Source organism: Hakea prostrata, chromosome 1, assembly GCF_041222555.1.
Source record: "Hakea prostrata isolate BN-2017 chromosome 1, UWA_Hpros_2, whole genome shotgun sequence".
NCBI classification, from domain to species: Eukaryota; Viridiplantae; Streptophyta; class Magnoliopsida; order Proteales; family Proteaceae; genus Hakea; species Hakea prostrata.
The window spans coordinates 18,445,736-18,466,119 of record NC_142600.1 but is presented as its reverse complement, the minus strand read 5'-3'; the positions used below and the strand labels follow the sequence as shown (position 1 = coordinate 18,466,119).

The window sequence follows — 20,384 nt, the reverse complement described above, 5'->3', positions numbered from 1 at the left end:
CAATGTCTATTGTCTCAAGTGTTCTCAACACAAACTTTACCAGAAGTCAAAATTGTGCTCAAACCATCGTTTTTTTATAAAAAAAAAAAAAGAAAAAAAAGTTAGAAAACGATTTTCACAAAAAATATTATTCTCAAAAAAGACAGTTACCAAACACACTTAAAGTATTAATTTTATCTTTTCTTATTTCAAATATCTTTTATAATACCAAATGTACCCTATTTCTCTTGATGGTGGTTTGATGTTGCTGCGCTCGAGGAAGGAAACAAGGGTGTATATATAATTTGCTCTTGCATTAAAGTATCTTAACTTAGTTCAGTTGGCAAAAACTAATGTCAAAAGAGTTCGAGTTTTCTTAAGAAAAAAGACACCCGAAAAGAAAAAAAAAACAATTCTTATACATAGTTAGGCGAGTTAGGAAATTCTGGAAATGCTCTTATCCTGCTCCCCATTATTCATATTCGGAAATGCTCTTATCCTGCTCCCCATTATTCCCTCTTTCCCAAATGTTCCTAACAAATCAGCATTTCTCACTTCATCAAGAAGTCATAGATAGCTAATAGAACTTAAGGCATCGTAACCAACGGGGGTTGGTCCAAGTGGTAAGCAGGTTGGTCATCTTCAATAAGGTTTCGATACAGTTCCGGTATCAAAACCTTCTGGATGCAAAAAATCTCCGTTGGGAGACTCACCCACCACAGCCAGGTGTGCGACCCGGGTCGAACACCGGATTAGTCAGGGCAAAGCCTTGGAAACCGGAGTTGGCAACCAAAAAAAGAAAAAAACTTAAGGCATCGTATAACTTTTACCAAAAATAAAAAAGCTTTGTATAATTGCAAAGGAAATTAGAAGTATGTTAAATTTTCATACCAATAAAATGACATATTTACTCATGCTAAACGTCTTCAACAAGAATAATGATGCTCGCAAAGTCATGTTTCTTTGCTTTCTTTCATTCATCAAATTGCTCACGAACTTATTGCTTTAAAAAAGTATAGCTATTAACATTTGCAGAAATGAATACTACTGCTAATGCAATCTACGGTTTAAAACCCTATAAAATCTTTGAGAAATGTGAACCTTGGACTAGAAAAACGGATACATTTAAGGGAGAACTGGTGAGTCGTTTGGAATTTTTGAGATTTAAGGTGCTTTCTCACATCAACATCAGGGGATAAAATGCAACAGTAGGTAGGCCTTACACACTGGAAAGACCTTAAAAAGAACTACGACTGCTATGCTGGTTCCCAGAAATGTTCTCCTTTCGACTCTCATTCTGAACAGAGTTACCGCAAACACACCCCCAACACCCCCCACCCCCCACCCCCAAACCCCCCAAAGTTTGTTATGCAGGAGTTCTAACTCATCCTTCACATTTCAAGCCTTTGAAGGAGACCCAAGCCATTGATTTTGGATTTTGAAAAGCTACTTGTGGATCTAGAGAAGATCATTGATGTAATAGCAGCTATCGCAGGCTTAGGGAGAGAGAATGATGGCCAATTCTTTTCAGCTTCACAGAGAAAAGAGGTGAAAGAATCATTCTAGTGACAGAAGCCCTAGCAAGCAGTTCGACAAGCCACATTTTGTGCTAGAGAGAACGGATTCAACAAGGTTATCATTGGGAGATCTAACGGTGATCAACCTGCTATTACATCCATATAGTTCTCCACCATTATGGATACATCACTCAATTCAATGTTTTAAGAATTGGCAAGCTCTTCTACGTCACTCAGGTTCCAAGATGTGCTTAGGCTCTCTTTGGCACGATTTAAATTTATGATTATTAGACCTATAATAAGTGTTTGGTATGCTTTATTCTCCCTTTTATGTTCTAGCGAACCATGCAGCAGTCACCCAGCAAGCTAAGATCATGTTTAATTCACCTTCCCCTTTTCTAGATTGGTCTCCTGTAATACTCTTATGGGATGTATTGTGGTTTCAAATTTAAGTAAATTTCTTTCAGCACCAACAAAAGTTGACAGATTCTCATACAGAAAGGATTGATTTAAATAATAATAAAAAAGTCTGTACATGAAACATATTGTACAGGGATACAAAAGTTGGGGGTAAAATCTAGGATTCGGCAGAGGAAACCTTAGTAGCCATTCCTGGGTGGATGAATCTCCAAATGGACTGGCATGAACTCACTTCAACAGCTTAGCAAAGTTCACATGAGGGGATTATCCTCGAATCACATTCCTATTGATGACCAAGCCGATCCTGAGCAGCAAGAGAAAATGAAACAGTAAGACCCCAGACCATCTAGTGGCAGGCATAATCACATTTCGTATGGTGCATGAATCATATCTAACCATAATCCTGTAACAGCACATATCTATCCAATCTATTATCAACGTAACGCTAAATTTTTAACCGAAATAGTGCAGAAATAGTAACATACACTGGCCATATAAACTTTGTGGTAAACCCCAGCCCCAACAGCAAAGGTTGAATGGGGAGAAGCATAAGCAAATTGCAAGAGACAAGAAATTAAGGCAAATTTTGTACCTATACTGTGATACTTCCCAAACGTGTTGACTACCAAACTTTTTCTTTTGGTGAACAAAATCATGATTGCCAAACCCAAGGGGAAGAAAGAGAAAAGGGAAAGGAAGAAAAAAGGTGGGGGGGGCGATTGGAAGTGACTGTTTGCTTAGAACGTATATTTTAAAGCAAGGAACGGAATTATTATTGTATATAAGCAATCATTTATTGCCTTTGTGTGACTTTTTCGAATGTTCTACCTCAATTTGGAAAAAAGGAAAACCTTAGCCTATTGAATAGTAGGAGAATCATAACGGGAACAATGGGAGAAAATTTAATCCAGTAACAAAGAAGGATCATACCTGAAGCATCTCCATTAATTTTGGGTGTTGCTCTAAAAGCTGACAAAGTTTCTCCCGGTCGCTCAACAAAGACTATCATGAAAGGAAAAGGAAAATTAGGAGGAAAAACAATAAAAATGTTCAAATGCATGTCAGAGTTACCATTAAACAAGTAATATCCGACAAATACCTGAATTGCTTCAGGGGAACTAAAGAATTGCTGCAGTGACATCCCTGAATCTTGATGCTGTTGTGATGGATTATCACCTTGCTGGTACAGGTTTTGAGGTAGTACATGCTCAACCTGTTGTTGCTGAGGTTGTGAAAGGTGTTCCGCAAGTTGGGGTTGATAATAAACAGGGACTGTAGATATATGTTGCTGAGGTATTTGCAGTGGTTGCATTTGCCCTTGAATAGGGCTCTGTAGGAGAGACACCGCATGGTCTGATTGTGGTTGTGAAACTTGGGGGGGCCTAATGTGCTGAGGAGGATGGAGTGGACGGGGTGGTTGTGGAGGTTGCAGTGGTTGTAACTGTACACGAGGTTGAGCCAACTGAATGGAAGCTTGACTGATCACAGTGTGTGGAAGACTAGACAGGTTTTGACCCTGCTGCTGAGTTGGCATACCACTAAAAAAATTTCCAGGCATAGATGTAGGCCTACTGGCTGGCAAAGGTGGTATAGGTGGTGAATATGACGTCAGAACGCCTCCAGATATGGAAAAGCTACTAGAGCGAGTGTCACTTAAAGGTATGGTAGGTGTCAATGGATGTTGAGTGGTTCCAGCACTAGTCAGTATGAACCCTGATGACTGCGTACTCGGTTTTAAAGATGATTGCCCAATGGATGTAGTTGAATATGGTGGTGGTGTAGGAGGAAGTGGAGGTGGCCTGCCAGATCCACTAGGAGTGATGATTTCATCAGGCAACCTACTTGAAGAAGAGGCAGAAGCCCATAGATACTTTGAATCCTGCATATGAAAGGGAGTGGTTAGTTGTTCTGAACTACAGTTAAATGCAGATACGTGCTCTGGTTGACATCAAAAATTATTTTAATTATTTACTAATTCTGATGAACTAACTGAAAGTAGTAGCAAGCAAGCAGAAAAATTGTGAACAGAAGATTTGTCTACTCTTACATGGGAAGTTGGTATAGCAATGGAGCCACTACCATCAAATGCTTGCACTGGATAACCTGTTGAAAGTGGTGTTTGCAGGTCTCTCACAGAGTGACGAAATGGAGATGACTGACTTTGAAGAGATTCAGCTGTCAGCGTAGGTATGGACACTATCGTTGGAGGGGGCAATGTAGGTAGTGGGGGTTGATTGAGCAGTGGTTTCTGTTCATAAGATAACTGAAATCCACCTACTGAAGTAGTGTTAACAGGTTGAGGACTGTCCCTCTGATAGAAACTATGTGGAGGTGCCCTAGAATCACCTACCAAATGCATGGATGGAGAACCTTTATTGTAGAAAGATGTAGGAAATCCAGACATGTTTGCTGTTGCAGCAGAATTGAACCCTCCAGAAGGCATAACCAGATCTGCATTTTTTGTCTCATCAGATTGCTCCTGGAAAAATGGTTTCTCCCCATTGGGCCCCATGTACCTACCTGACGTAACACTTGCTTCGCGACTCAATCCCACGTCAGAATGTGAAACTGACCTTCTAGAAGAAAACTCGGTTCGTGTATTTTCATCAGCATTGGATGGTGGTGGTGTACCCAGGTGAGAAAACGAAGTACTTTCATTTATATTACTTTCAGTCTCTTCAACAATTGAATGAGGGGAATTTTCTTCGGTTATGACCGGGGCAGGCTGCAAATGATCATCTGGCTGGGGAAATGATAATCTATCATCCAACTCTGTCTCCTCATCATCAAACACAATGTTAATTTCTTGCAGATCATCATCAAGATCTGCTTTCAGCTGCTGAGATCTGTTAAACTTCTGAGAATCAATTTCATTCCCAGGAGGTGGATTTTTGTTTGGTGCCATAGGCTCCCCAACTGCCATAGCTGATGTATTTTGACGCTCTCGCTGTCTTGCCATGAATTCATCGACATGAATCGACGGAGGCCTACCACTGGTAGATCCTCCACGCTGTATAGAACCTACAACATTTGAGGCACTGCTTGTACCATCTGCATTTCTTTCTCTCGCGACATAGTCATCAACATGCATAGAAGGTGGCCTGCTGGTGTTTGGCTTGCGTTGCCGAAAGGTATCCCTGCGAGTAGGACCAGAAGAGGAACTTGGGAGCCCCATTCCCCGCAAAAATGCATTTGAGCCAATGACATCTGAACCTGAACCTTCAACCCTGGAGCGCCGATTGGAGCCTTCAATTGATGTGATTTTCCTCTTTACAGGAAGAGCTGGCAGTCTATCAGAGGAAGAGTCAGGACATTCCCAGAGAAACTTGTCTGCAAGTCCCCCAGAAAAGCAATCCTCAGCCTTCTCAGCATTACTGTCAGACTTTCTAATCCGTGCCAGCAACGACACAACCTCATCACTCAGAATGCTCTTCATTGTTAGAGAAGGAATCAACAGATGGGGAGAAAGTATTTTTGGATGTACTAGAACATCAGTTGCTGATGACGGAAAACGTCCTACAGAACAGATATCATCCACCTTAAATGATTCAATAGGCTTCTGCAGCAATGATAATATTGATTTTGCATATTCTACAGTCTGCGGAGTGCACACATAACACCATTAGTTAAATTTGGAAAGGAAACATAAAATGGAGAACCAAATGTATGATAACAGCACCTGCAACAAAGTAGTTTTCAGATTTGAATCAACTAATCTTTCATCCTCATTAGACCTTGTATTTAACAGACTTATCAGTTCCTCTAAATCCTTGTATTTCTTTTGGGAAAAATCATCAGTGCCTTCAACATCTTGATAAAGTCCAAAAAGTCGTTTCAACACAGCAACTCCCTCCATGTTTAACCTGACCAAAACAAAATTACTGTCGGCCAACTTTCTGGAGAAACGATTTGACTACACAAATCTCATACAGAAGGATGTACACAAAATCCAAAACTAAATTCAAAATGCAGCTTCTCAGAAAGCAACTAATTATCTAGTTTGTAGATAGAACCAAAGCCGTGAATGATTAACTAAACAGAAAAAACCACAAACTAACCTAGAATGATACAAAAAGAAGGCTCACCATAGAAACAAGATTCAACTCATCAATGTAAGTTTCCAGTTCGCTGAGACAATTTAATATTTAAGAGCATGAAAACAATTACAGAAATTTAGCCAATTACTGAAATATCTCAGTTTTGCAAACCAAAATAAAGTGAGCTACGAAACTTATATACAGACTCCAGAATATACCAACATTTCACCTAAATACTTCAGTTTTGGCAGAGTAGAAATCTAATTGGAATCCAAAAATTTTAATCATGGTGGCAGGAACTTGAACGTAATGTACCTAAGACCCACTGAATCAAACAAGCATCAGGTGGTCAAAAGGTGTGGGGGCTCGCACCTATTGGTTAGCAACTTGTTACCTTTATGAATGATTTTCTCTGTATGTTATTACTTGAAAACAAGAAATGAAGTCTGCAGTGTTCAAGACTCTAGAAAAATGGTTACTGCTTTATTTCATGGAAAATTATAAGTCATCAGAGAAATCTGGAGTGGAGAACACTGGCACTAAACACTAAAGCCCTGATACTTTAAAAGAGAGTGTGACACATGTTATACTCAAGCTATTCACAGTCAATCAATATCATAACCACTAAACATCCTGTGTCTCAGAATTTAAGATCCAAAGGAAGACTTTATAGTGAATGGTTTTAGCAAGAATACCCAGACAACTGTTAACCAAAATTATGTAGCCTCAGTTGACTGAGGACCAAGCTGCCAAGATATAGGTTAGCATTAACTCCAGGCTCCAAAAAATATATGGTTAGGGAAGGTTTGTGTATACTATATGGGGAGGGTTTTAAGATATGCGTTCAAATGCACTAGGGTTTTCAAACTTCCACAGGTTGTGGATGGGGGTGATTAATTTAGGCCCTAGGGATGGTTAAGGTTGATTTTAATGGGACTAGGATGGTTAACAACCAAAAAAGGTAATCCTTGAGATGAGGTGAAATGGGAAGAAAACATTAATTGCCTTTTGATGTCAGTGAGTGGGTTCATTATCCAATGAAACTTGGAATATACAGTCCTAAATATGGAATGATTTGGTTGGGTGGTTTGAGTATTATGGGTTTCCTGGATTCTGGAAGTTGAAAAAGGGGTTTCAAATAAGATATTTGCAAGAACTAAGGCTTGGCTGGTCAGTTTCACCAGCAACTAAGGTTAAAGTTAGAGCATATGAAGGGGGTCTTATGGCTGCAGTTTGGGGGTGCTGGTTTATGGGGTAAGAAGGTTCTTGATTATGGAGGGAAAATAAGGTTCAAACAAGGGGAGTTGGTATAGAATAGAAAATGAAGAGCATTAGCAGAAGGGGGATGGGGTAGGCTACCAGATACGTGAATGGGAGCCTTTCAGAATCTTTGGAGTGAACAGAGGCGGTATCTTGAAGAATCATGGCTTGATCACACCAACAACCTTGCTTGTTCAGACAGCCAAAATCTTGGCTTGAACACACCAACAACCTTAAAGTTTCTTCAATCTTTGGACCTTCTCTGACAAAATTGAACAAAATCAGACTTGCAGCAGCAAATACTCTCAAGAAAATTCTCAAAGCTATAGCTCTCCCATCGAATTTGGAGGCTCTTTATAAAAACTTAAGAGGAGTCCTAGTTGATATAGGACTCAAAAAAGACTTCGATTAGGAATAAAACAGCAGCTACCTGGGTTTTATAATAGGACCCTTATGAGGAATCTTGGACCCAAATCGTGGCCTCCATATTGAAATAAAAGACTGAATTAGTAAAGCCTACTTGAAAAGGACTAGAGTGCCATTAAGGGATGGGGAGGATTGCAAGAGTACCTCTGCCCAATCAAAAGTAATAATGCTGTAAAAAAAAAAAAAAAAAAAACGAACTATGGGATATAACCCATTTTCCTTGTGCTGCTGGGCAGCAACCCTAGGTGCTTCTCTTGACCTTGGCCCACCACTTAGTGTGGGGCTTGGCTCCTGCATCGGTAAAAGGCGGTGAACTAGATTTCTTTACCTTCCTTCTGTAGCCATTGACTTTGCTTACACTTACAGGTTTCAGTGTCTCTGTCTCATGCATAGTTGTCAAGGCGTTTCCTAGGCATCTGGCCCTTTTGGGTCACGTCTACCTGGTGTCGCCTTGGTTTTCATTGTCTTCTATCGCCTCGCCTCACATTGTCACCTTGACAACTAAGTTCTCATGGGTTTGCTCCTCCTTCATGATAAATTGCCACTTCAGTTATTCCTTATTTTCATCTCATCACTTCTCCCATGCAATGGTATTCATTCTATCATACTTATTTAAAACAATAATATGATAAAATATAACAGAATGATAAGGTCAAACAGCAGGGTGCCATAAGCCTATTGAAGAGCAGAACCTCTATTTGAATTGGAGAATGGTCAAACAAAACTGGGTTCAATATAGGTCCGTATAACTGAAGGCTTTAAGAAATCAGTGCGCTAGCCAAGCAATGGTCAAGGATACAAATGAACCAGCAACCTAGTCTACACGCTTTAGGAAACCTTGAATTTTATGCAATACCACAAAAATAACAAAAAAGAGCTAATCAAAGTGCACAAAATAAAGATTTGTATCAAGAGCAAGCTAACTCTTTAACTTCCACAAGTGATTTTGAGTGGATTTCTCTGACTGAAGTTTTACAGATTATCTATGTACAGTTCTCGGGATAACAGACCACGTGGAATGCTGCAAGAACAAAAGCAGTTGTTCTTTGTACTAAATACCAGAAGTGAATGTTATCAATTGCTTTTAGAAATATTATCAAGCTCCATAGCTTAAAAATTGGGGTCATCAGGCAAAATTTAACTTGGCAGCCAATCTTAATAATGTTGCTACCTGCTGGCAAGAGTAACATAGGAATCAGAAGAAGATCAATAGGAGTTTGACCCGGAAAAAAGAACCATATCTAAATGATCGCAAGTTTAATAGCTCAATGTTGGATGAGTACGAATTCAAACACAGTAAGCAGTTATGTCATATACAAAACAAAGACGAAAACAAGAGTAATCCCAAGATCACAAGGTATGACATCTGATTCCACCACAACTAGATTCACCTGATACAATAATTTTACACTGCAATGAGCCAACAATAAGGTCAGAAAAGAATTACAAAAACCAGTTATAAAGAAGAGAACTCACTTTTTACCTTCCACGCAGAGAAATAGAGCACCTGAAAACAGTTCCCTTGCAGCATCAATAGCATAAGGCAACAGACCATCGCCACCATTAATTGATCTTGACAAGTTTCTGCAACAATTCAATAGAGGTGAATACCTACTCAAACCAGATTCACCAGAGTAAGTATCCCGTGCATCGCCTTCATTCCTCATTGGCTCAAGATTCTCAAAAGTAGAAGCTCGGAGCTGTGCAGAAATGGAGATAAGAGCACTTCTTCCCTCACAGCAAGAAGCTAATTCTTTAAAGGTTGTTAAACAAGCAACTAATTCCCTTCCAACTGGCAGAACCTGGAAAAGAACAACAAATGATCTCCATTTTGGAATAAGAGAAGTATTACATCCCTTAAGTAGGTAACTATAATAAGAATGACAGAAATCAAGCAGATAATAAATGGTCAAATGCTTGAACATGGAGGGGAACAGGTGTAGTTAAGATGGCATAGCAGTAGTCCATAAATCCAGGATTTCTCTACAATCTTTGATTCCCATTCCACAAAGGGGTTACTACCAGCATAACAAAATGAACAAGAAAGATAATCATCCAGTAATGTTAGTCTATTTCAAGCCAGTTCAGTATGCAGATCAAAATTCTGCTATTTCTAGTACAGTTTACACGGTCTAGGTAATACTAGGCGTCAAAGGGAAAGACCGAGACCCCAAGGTGAAAATGGTGCTCTTGCAGCAAACGGAACTGAGATGCCTATGTGACACCTAGAGAACTATGATTATAGTAGAAAGCCATTTATATCATCATTAGAACCTGACCATTCACACAATATTCTTGCCTCACCCAATCCATCATCCCAAAACCTTATCTTATCTGACCACCATTTTTCAGTTCAAATATTGCATATGTATTACCAACCCATGTTTTAACTTTTAACACATTGGTTACCTTCGACAACCAATTACCCCATGTATTTGGTAGTGTATGTTCTATTCGAGATCCTCGTCTAGGATGTCTAAATTAGAACCACATGCGCCCTTAAAGGCTTAAATGTCTTTTTGTTGGGTATTCTCATACTCAAAAGGGTTATCGCAGTTATTCCTTTGTCATAGAAATATTTTGTTACTGTTAATGTCCTCTTTCTTTGAATCCTCTCCTTATTCTACTGAACCTATTAGTCTACCTGATGTTGATGATGATCTTCCTATAACTGTTATTCAAAGTGTGGTTCCACAAGTTATACCTTCTGCCACCACCGTGCCGGCAGCACCTATGAACTCCGGCCATCACCGTGGTGTACCTACACCACCCAAGAACAACCAACTCCCCCCCCCCCCTCCCATGGACTCTACCCCTTCACAATCTTCATATGAGAATCCGGAGGTTCATTCTCCATCAAGTCTTATTATTGCAATTGCCCTTCGCGAAGGCACTTGCAGTTGACTTCCATATCCTATTTCTAACTTTGTCTGATATGTAGGTCTATCATCTTGTTTACATCCTCTTTGTCCACCATTGAGCAACATCCAACCCCCAAGTCTGTTTCAGGAGCAATGTCTGACCCTGGACCACTATGATGACTGAGGAATTGATGGCCTTAGAAGAAACTTAGACTTAGGATTTGGTTCAGTTACTTTTAGGGAAGACTAATATTGGCTGCCGCTGGGTTTTTGTGGTTAAAGTTAATCCAAAGGCTCTCTTTGCTCAAATTAAGGCCAGACTCATTGCTGAGAATTATGTTCGGGTGTATGGTATTGACTACTCGGATACTTTTTCTCATGTCGTCAAGCTTACTTCTATTGAATTTTGATTTCTCTCAATGCTACCAACCACTGGTCTTTGTATCAACTTGATATGAAGAATGCCTTCTTACATAGAGATCTCCATGAGGAAAGCTTATACGGAGCAACTTCCTAGTTTTGTTGCTTGAGGGAAGAGTATGGTTTGTCAACTCAGGAAGTCGTTATATGGACTAAAACAGTCACCTCAGGCATTTTGGCTTTTTTCACTATAGTTATGTTAGAGTTTGGATTCACACGATGCAAGACTGTATAATTCTGTCTCTTTTAGAGACACTAACACGGGCATAATATTTCTTGTTATGTTGACGTTGTTAATATAGGGGGATGATCTATTAGGTATTGGGAGGATGAAGACACATTTATTACAAAATTTTCATTTAAAACTTAAGGAACATCAAGTATTTCTCTGTTGTAGAAGTCACACCACCAAAGAAAGACATTTTTTTGGCCTCAACAAAAGTATGCATAGAAAAAAATTTGAGGGAAACTCAAGTTTCGACTGAATGAAAATGGGAAACCTAGGTGGAAAACAAAGAAATTTCGAGGAAACTTAGGACATTTTTGTGCAAGTTTTGACATCAAGTTTCGACAAGTTTTATGGAGTATTTTAGGGTGAGATTCTGCACTTAAGCTAATTAGAGTATAAATAACACATTGGCACATGCATTTTGCTAAAATAATCAATGTAGATATGTCATTCAATATTCATAAAATCAATGTAGAGTTGTCCAAGAAGTACACTATAAACTTATTTACTTAAGTACATAACATTCAATATACAATTTTTAATTTCAAAACATCAAATACAAAGTAACTGACAATAAAAGGAAAGTACAACTCAGTGCCAAGAGGAGTGCCTCGGTGGATCCATCCTGTGAGGTAAGTAGTACTAAATCTATAACATGCTCTCTTCCAACCAACGAATATAGACATCCAATGACATTTTATGCCTAGGGTTGTCAAGGTAATCAACAACTGCAACTTTATAAGTTTAGTCATCAACATGCCTAAGATAACTAGTCTAACGGAATACGCAATTTGGATAGGGAAGTCCTGATGGAGGGGGTATTTGTCGTGATATTTGGGGAAACATGAAAGAAACAAAAAAATTAAAAATTTGTGAAAGTTATGAAATTTGCAGGAAAAAGTCTCAGGTTTCCACAAAATTTCCCACGTTTTCCACGAAATTTGGGAATTTTTTCCCCATGAACCAGCTGGTCCATCTAGGTTGAACCAAGTTTCGACAGGTTTCGACAAAATTTCGACGGTTTCGATCGAAATTCGGGATTTTTTTTCAGTTCCCTAGTTTTTCGTTTCGGTAGAAATTTCGCAAGTTTCGACCAAATTTTGTTCTGTGGAAGTATGCACTTAATTTATTGTGTGAAACAAGTATCCTAGGATTTAAACACCTAGAAACCCCAGCGGCTCTAATCTGAAACTTATTCCAGATGATGGAACCATTCTTAACAATCCTGAGCATGGTTATCAAAGCGTCCGCCTAGGCGTGTCTAAGCAGCCGCCTAGGCGACAAAGCAGTTTCTGAACCGCTTAACTAACGAGCTAATTTCTTGCCGCTTTTTTGCTTAAGCACTACTGCTTTGCCGCCTTTTGCTCCATATTGCCGCCTAGATGCTAAAGTAACCGCTTTTTTTACATTTTGTAATTTGTGCATATTATTTTTTCTTCTTTTTTTTAAATCATAATTTATTCTACAATGCCGTATATAAATTTAAATATGTGAGCCATTTCAGAATCGAGGCCCAAAGTGTCTATCATCAACAAAATGTGAAGCATGAGCCATATTCAATGATTATTGACATAGTACATACTACTTTTCTTTCATTTTCATTTTTCACATTGATTACTGATATAGCACATACTCCATAATTATTGTTATGAATCTTATGATGTTTGATGAGATGAAGTTATGTTTTTATTCTTTTTTTGGATAATTTTTCATAATTGTGATTCTTGAATGTTTTTTATTTTTATTTTTATGAATGTGATTGTTGAATGTTTGTTTAGTACTTTAGTTTATTATAAAAAGTAGTTATATTAAAAATATTGACTAAACCGCTTTGGTCGCTTTATTGCCACCTAAGCACTGCTTAGTCGCCTAATCGCCAAGACGGAGCCCCGATCGCTTTGCTGCTTTAATAACCATGATCCTGAGAAGCATCAAATACTTGTTGTTCAGTTAAAATAACTGACAATGCCCCATCCTAACATGCTTCTCCTGTTAAAGTTGTGAATCAATTTCTGTCCACTGCCCAGGCATCTAATTGGGATGCTATTATATGGATTTTCAGATATCTTAAGAACGCTCCTGGACATGGACTTCTTTTTACTAATCATGAACATAGAGTTGAAGGTTTTTCTGATGTAGACTGGCCTAGATCTCCAGTTCATAGAAGATCAACCAGCGGTTATTGCACATTTGTTGTGAAAAATCTTGTCACAGAAGAGCAAAAAATAAACAGTGGTGATATGGATCCGACATTAACTTAGGTAGAAGAGCAAAAAATAAACAGTGGTGATTAAAAATCTTGCACATTTCATTGCCTTCTTGATAGGTAGATCACGTGCAATATCAGAGTGGCACATATCACTTGTGAGCTGATATGGATCCGACATTAACTTAAAGAACTTGGCTTTGTTGATGATTCATCTAATGAAGTTGTGGTCTGATAACCACACTGCTATTCACATACCAGCCAGCCCTGTTTTCATGAACATACCATGCACATCGAGGTAGGTTGTCATTAGGAATGCAAGAAACTACAACTAGGCATAACATCTCCTGGACATGTTCGTGCAGGGGAGCAACTAGCAGATATGTTCACCAAGGCATTGGGGAGTGTAAGGGTTGACTAAATTGGTAACAAGTTGGGCATGAATAACATAGATATTGAGGGGAGCGTTAGAATGAAGGACAATGTGGAGAATACCCCATCAAGAATTAGTGCCTTACAGCCATGCACTAATTCCCAATAGGGATGTTCTCCCTTGTTGAGAGAGTTTGGATTCCTTAGGTTTTGGAATAGGACCTAGTCCTTGACTCAAGTTGTTTCCGTGCACTTCAACTCATAAATAAAGCTGTTGGGACTGGAGGCTTTACAATTTTTTGTGTAAAGCTCCAAGACAAATCTCTCTGTTTCATGTTTAAAATTTCCAAAAATCAATGCTTGCAAAAGCAGAAAAAGGGCAAAGGGCAAAGACAACATAAAGATTTAATAGAGGTATGGTCAAGCAGTTTATGGAAGGAAAAAACATTCACCTGACAAAACTTAAGCACTTGAAACGAAACAATGGAACACTCTTCTGTGATCAATCTCTCTATGCTGTCCCTGTGACAAGAAGCATTACATTTCAGAACAAAACAAGACAAAGAATTCCCATTGAAAGTAGAAGAATAGAGATTTGGGATGGGTTCATTTACACACTTGTCATACACTCCAGACCGGTGTAGAGTTGGTTGAGAATCAAAAATCAGTGCAAAAGACTTGAACACTGGTAGGCACCAAATATATATGGTGGCTCCTCCACTACTGGTGGAAATACCAACTTCCTTACCACCTGGACCCAATGTGTCGAAGCACGTCTCAAGTGCTTTTATTAGTATCCTAACAACACCTTCTTTCAACAACAATGACTGGAGAAGAACAAGAAAGATGGTATATAAAAGAAAATAACAGTTGACGGTTAGATTAGAACTAGTCACAAATAAAAATAAAATATTAACAATAATTATGAAAAAAAAATACCTTGGCTTTTGAATGCTCCAATAAGCTAGCAAGAAAATCAAGTAATCTGTAAACCTGGACATAGGAGGAACTTCAGATAACAGGGAGTGAATAATGTTTAGTAGCAATAGCAGCAGCTACAGCAAGTTTTACCTTGAAAATATCCACATCAGAAGCAGGAGATGAATCAGAAATATGATTGTGTACCCATGAAATTATGGGTCTCAGCAGAACAGCAGCACTTTCAGGTCTTTGGCAAGCAATACGGATTATAAATACCCGAAGCATGTCTTGTACAACTGCCAACGTCTGAGGAATGAAATTACATTAACAGGAACACATTAAGGCATGCAAAAAATGAATAGAAGTTCAAATAACCAAGTAAATGAAAATTCGAATATATGTTGGGAAATGACATACAGTATAGGCAAAATGTAGAATAATCTGAGCAATTTTGTCAAACAGTGGCAACAATCGGCTATGCAGTGTTTCAAGGTGCTCAGGCTTTAAGTACCAGCCAACTTGTCCTTCCTTTTCAGGCCCTATTAGTGTCCCAACAGCCAAAGTTCGGACAGCACTTAATGAGGGTATTCCATTCTTCCAAAGCCAGATACCTTCTTCTGGAAATAGATCACCCTGCCCCGGGGAGAGGGGTGAAAAGAAACAAATCATGTAATGAAGTTTCACTTGTAAAGCTACACCAAGTATGCGTGAGAAAAATGACTCCAATGATTCAGCTTAAATTTTGCAGAAGATACAAAGACACTGAATGAATCAGCACATTAAGAGCAATCCAATTTTTAGAATAGACACAACATGGTTCTCATTTTTTTTTTTTTTTAATCTGGGTTCACAGGGAGGGGTTGTTGGGGTGTTCAATAAAATGAAGTCACAGTACCAGAAGGCATAGCAGGCTGCAGGCTTCCTTTGGGCCCAAGGCTAGAGCAGAATTGACTTGAACACTATCAAGAAGGCAATGAAATAGGCCAGGAGTCCAACCAAATACCGGCCAGCAGGCAAGAGCTGACACAATAAGATGACAGACCGCTCCCAAACCAAATGCAGAACCAGGATAAGGACACGATATATCAGTTGCACATGCTGCTAGCTTTGGACTGCAATCATAGTGATCAAAAAGCCATCAAAAATAAACACAAAACTGCTTTAAGAGATATATGTGCAGATTCTAAATTACCTTATTTCACGATGCAGTTGTAGAAGTGCACTTAGAAGCTTTTTATTCCTATGCTGCTCCTTAGCATCCTATGCCACAAAACAGAACTTTGGTCCATGAGAAAATGCAGTAGCATCCAATCAAAAGATATAAACATGAAGATTTTCATTCACAGACCAACATGAGGAAAAGAAGATTGATGTAGACAGCAACCCGTAATCTTATGGGAGCGTGTATCAGGGTGAGTTAACTAACAGTAATGAAAGTTGATATGAGATCCTAGAATAAAAGGCAAGTAAGATGAAGGGAGAGAATGTTCAAGAAGACATTTAAGACAAAAGTACAATGAGGTTCCTTAGTAGATGAGACACAAGTAGGAATTAATACCAAGCTAGAACTATGGAGAGCACCTCTAGAATCAAAAGGCTTTAAACTAAGTAGAATGAAAACGGAATATCTAGTATCTAACTTTGGACGAGATCGCGGAAGATGACATGGTAAGACTTGATGAGAAGGAGATTCCACAAAGCAATTATTTTAGGTACCTTGCTCAATCATAAATAAAAAATGTGATGTCCAGGATGATGTTTCCCAAAGAATTAAAATTAGGGTAGATGAAGTGGAGAGGTGCATCTAAAGTCTTGTGTGATCAATGTATTATTTTATAGATCAAAGGAGATTCTATGGGACCACCGTAAGACCACTTATGAGTTATGATGATAGGTGCAAAATGTCGGGCTTTTAAGAAGCATCATATAGATAAAGTCAATGTAGCAGAAATTCAGATGCTAAGATGGATGAAACCAAAAAACTAGGAAGGATAATGTACGGAATGATCATATTAGAGCTGGATTGGGAGTAGCTCTAACAAATGATAAGCTATGAGAAAGTTGATTGAGGTGGAACGATCACGTTCAATGGAGGCCTTTAAATGCCCTTGTGTGGAGAAGCAATTTAATCCAGATCGAAGGAAATAAAAGAACTAGGGACAGACCTAAGATAACCTTAAGAAAAGTGTGATAGAAGATACGCATAGCTTAGGCTTTGTAACAATTAGCCTCAAATAGAGTTGATTGGAAGGCAAGAATCCATGTAACTGATCCCATTAAGTTGGGAGAAGGTTGTTGTTGTTGTTGCTGCTGTCGTTGTAAAGTTCCACAGGGATTGTCTTAAAGGAAGCAAGGTTTTAAGTATTGGTATCAAGTATCCTACTGATCATGTGATTTGACGGTATAACCTGACAGTATAAAAATGTATAGAAATGGTAAACATACACATGCAAATACACTTTTGGAAAAACAATACAAAATAAACGATATTAAAAGAAGTATCACGCATAAACACTACAATGAAGAATAATGTATAAAACAAGAGCACTAAATTGATATTGTTAGAAAAGATGAGGTTCCTTACATGTTGTGATAGTTAATAGCTACAAGAAGTGTCAAATAATGCAAATGTTTATGCTCTAGAGCACCTTGATTAGTTTTTAAGTCCAAGGTTGTAGAGCTTTCCAGCATTTTCTCAGTGGAATTAGTAGTTATATCAAGTCTAAGCAAAAGTGGTTTTTTATGGAATGTATCAATAGCATCGTTATGTATCGAGATGAATCAGACTATCTGCCAATAAATATCAATAAGTGTTAGTGCAGCCATTGGCTAATGATATTGCTATGGAAGTGACACGTTTTGTATGTACAAATGTACAATGGGGGAACACTTGACCCATGCATAAATTAAAGTGTGGTTTTACCTTTTTACCATGTTGAAATTTGAAGAAATTATTGCTCAAACATAGTTACAATCTGAGTAAATCACACTTTGAGTAGAAATACAAAAAACAAGTACATAAACTAATCTTTGACTCATTAGAAAACCAATCTAATAGCAAATAGGAAACCAATATAGAAAATATAAGATAATAAAATATAATAAAAATAGGAGATTTAAAGGAAAAATCTATTCCAATCAGAAAACCTTAATCATACTTCCCACACTCCCCCCCCCCCCAAGTTGAAGCATGGATATCACACATGTTCAACTTAGTCAAAATAGGATGAAACATTTGTCTAGGTAAATATCTCCAACTTAATCTTTGTACTTCACGAATTAATGACCGCTTTCCAATTTTGTTTGAAAAAATGTCTATCAATTTTCACTTGCTTCATTGTAATAGAGATCAAGTTCTGCACAGGTTAAATGCCAAATCTACAATAAGGTTAGATCACCAAAGTGAAAGTTAGTCAAGGTAAAGGGCAAATCTCCAAGGGTAACAGAGATCAGGTTCTGCACAGTTCAAACATCAAATATATAGCAATGTTAGATCTCCAAAGGAGAAATTTGCCAAAATAAGGGCAAATCTCCAAAGGGTAATAGAGATCAAAATCTGTGCAAATCCCAAGAAAGACACTCAAACAAGAAGAAAACAGATTGGAACTAACCCAAACGAAACAAAAGCACAATAGAACAAATCTATGGGGGAAAAAATGAAAGGTTCATAGGAACCCTGGTTCATCTTCTTCATTGAACTAGGGTCCAATTCTTCAAACTAGAAACTTAAATGACTCTTAAAACAGCAATCTTAAGAAGTCTCTGATACCAAGTTGAAATTTGAAGAAATTACAGCTCAGACGGTATTATTTCATTCATAGGCCCCAATGGGATATTTATAGTTATAATCTAAGTAAATCCCACTTTGAGTAGGAAAAGAAATACAAAAAAAAAAGTATATAAACTAATCTTAGACTTATTAAGAAACCAATCTAATACCAAATAGGAAACTAATATAGAAAATATAAGATAATAAAATATAACAAAAATAGGAGATTTAAAGGGGAATTCTATTCCAGTTAAGAAACCTCAGTCATACTTCCAACATACCACCTTGTAACCAAGGTGCGAAATTTCATGACCAAAATACCGAAATTTCGGAATGTTTCGGTGAGATTCCACCCTATGTTTCAAGGAGCATTTTGTGCATTCAAGCCTGGTTTTTTGTGTATAGCTAAATTTGAGGCCAATAAACACACTAGGAGTGTTATTTTTGCCTAAAACCTAACCCAAAGTGGTGTTCTTGAGCAGCACATGTTTGGCTATATGCGGATGAAACTAGAAGTTTGGAACATGAATTTTAACCAAAGTAAATATGCAAATAAAGCAAGATAACACAGAAATTTTTGTTAAAATGCAAGAAAAAAGACAACAACTAAAATTCAATACACAAGTATACAAGTAGTCAAGTACAACTGTACAAGAATAAGAAACAAGAATTAAGTGAAATAGAAGAGAGAAGCTCTAAAGAGGGGCAAAATTTTGCTGCAAACTGGCAAACTTTTGCCTTGGTTTTGCCTTATATAGGTGAAATCTCGGCAATATATCGCCGAGAATTGAAACTTGGCGCAATATATCACCCAACGGTCGAAACTTCGTCGGGATTTGGCAGTATTTACCTGAGATATTAGATTTTTCGATTTCAAAGGATGTTTCATTTCACTACTTGGCGAAACAGCAAAATTCGCCAAGTTACGCCGAAATGTAATACCTTGCTAGTAACTTAAGTATAATGATTGCTGTCACTCCCAACTGTTGCTGTTACATAGTATCAGAGCCCTGAAATCTGATCTTTTTTTAAGATTACAGCTGAAGCCTTGAGGGTCTTCACAATTTTTTCTCTCTCTCCCCCTTTACCAATAGCAGCAGTTGCTGCTTACTTTGGTCACTTCTGAATCAGATGAAAACCTACAAGAAGAAGTGAACCTTCAAGGTCTGGTTCTGCATTTAGCTAAGGCTGAATCAGATGTCAAGCAACACTTGTTTGGTGAGATGGGTCTGGTTCTTGAGATATGGGATGAAGAATTATGTGAATGGGGTGAAGCTTGGACTGCCTACAACAAGTTTCAATGGTTGAATGTGGAGACATTAGGTATCTTGATTTTGGATGGAAAATGAATGAAAAAAACAAGAATGATCAAATCTGGAGATTGGCTGGTCTAAATTTGGCCTGAAAACTGGATCAAATGTAGCGTGCATGGGGTGGATGAATGACTAGGGAGGAACTGCTAGATCGTGGAGATATGACTGTCCATGATGTGGATGGTGGAGAAGGGAATCAAACCTGGGAATGGGAGTTCAAAACAAAAATACAATGAAAGATGAGAAGGGGTACCCTGTGGGCTAGCGGTTGTACCTGATTGGAACCTTGTACATGGGAAAACTCAGGTGGAAAGTGAAGGTTGAACTCTAATCTTTCAGCCAACGGCAAGCATGACTTCACCTCAAGTGTGTTGTTTCGGCTCGATATGGTATTGGGCCGAAATATTGTGTCGTATTGATCGACATACCGGTCGATACGACACGATACAGGACACTTTTCGTGCCTGTCCACTAATTTCGTTTCGTTTTCAAATTTTGCAGGCATTTCGAGCGATATTTCAACCATATCGCTCGAATTTTGTTTCATGCTTCACCTTAGAACACTTCTCAGCCATGGATATTCAACCATCTACTGATAGATCCAAAACTTGCAAACACAAGAGGAATTACTACAAGGCCTTTATAGTTCAATTG

The 20,384-nt window shown here is 38.3% G+C and overlaps 1 protein-coding gene across 1 annotated transcript in view; it reads right to left on the bottom strand.

Moving 5' to 3' along the window:
• Positions 1–1,641: 1,641 nt before the first annotated feature.
• The window catches only part of EMB2016 (mRNA methyltransferase EMB2016), a 60,080-nt gene continuing 41,337 nt past the window's right edge, over positions 1,642–20,384 (bottom strand). Inside the window, exons 16-28 of the mRNA XM_089168084.1 lie at positions 15,841–15,908; positions 15,544–15,760; positions 15,066–15,281; positions 14,799–14,954; positions 14,667–14,720; positions 14,346–14,554; positions 14,180–14,249; positions 9,116–9,441; positions 5,596–5,779; positions 3,964–5,514; positions 3,016–3,795; positions 2,847–2,918; positions 1,642–2,220 (exon numbers count right to left, since the gene is read on the bottom strand). Coding sequence (XP_089024210.1) covers positions 2,200–2,220; positions 2,847–2,918; positions 3,016–3,795; positions 3,964–5,514; positions 5,596–5,779; positions 9,116–9,441; positions 14,180–14,249; positions 14,346–14,554; positions 14,667–14,720; positions 14,799–14,954; positions 15,066–15,281; positions 15,544–15,760; positions 15,841–15,908 — 3,924 coding nt within the window. The 3' untranslated portion in view covers positions 1,642–2,199. The remainder of the gene's footprint in view (positions 2,221–2,846; positions 2,919–3,015; positions 3,796–3,963; positions 5,515–5,595; positions 5,780–9,115; positions 9,442–14,179; positions 14,250–14,345; positions 14,555–14,666; positions 14,721–14,798; positions 14,955–15,065; positions 15,282–15,543; positions 15,761–15,840; positions 15,909–20,384) is intronic.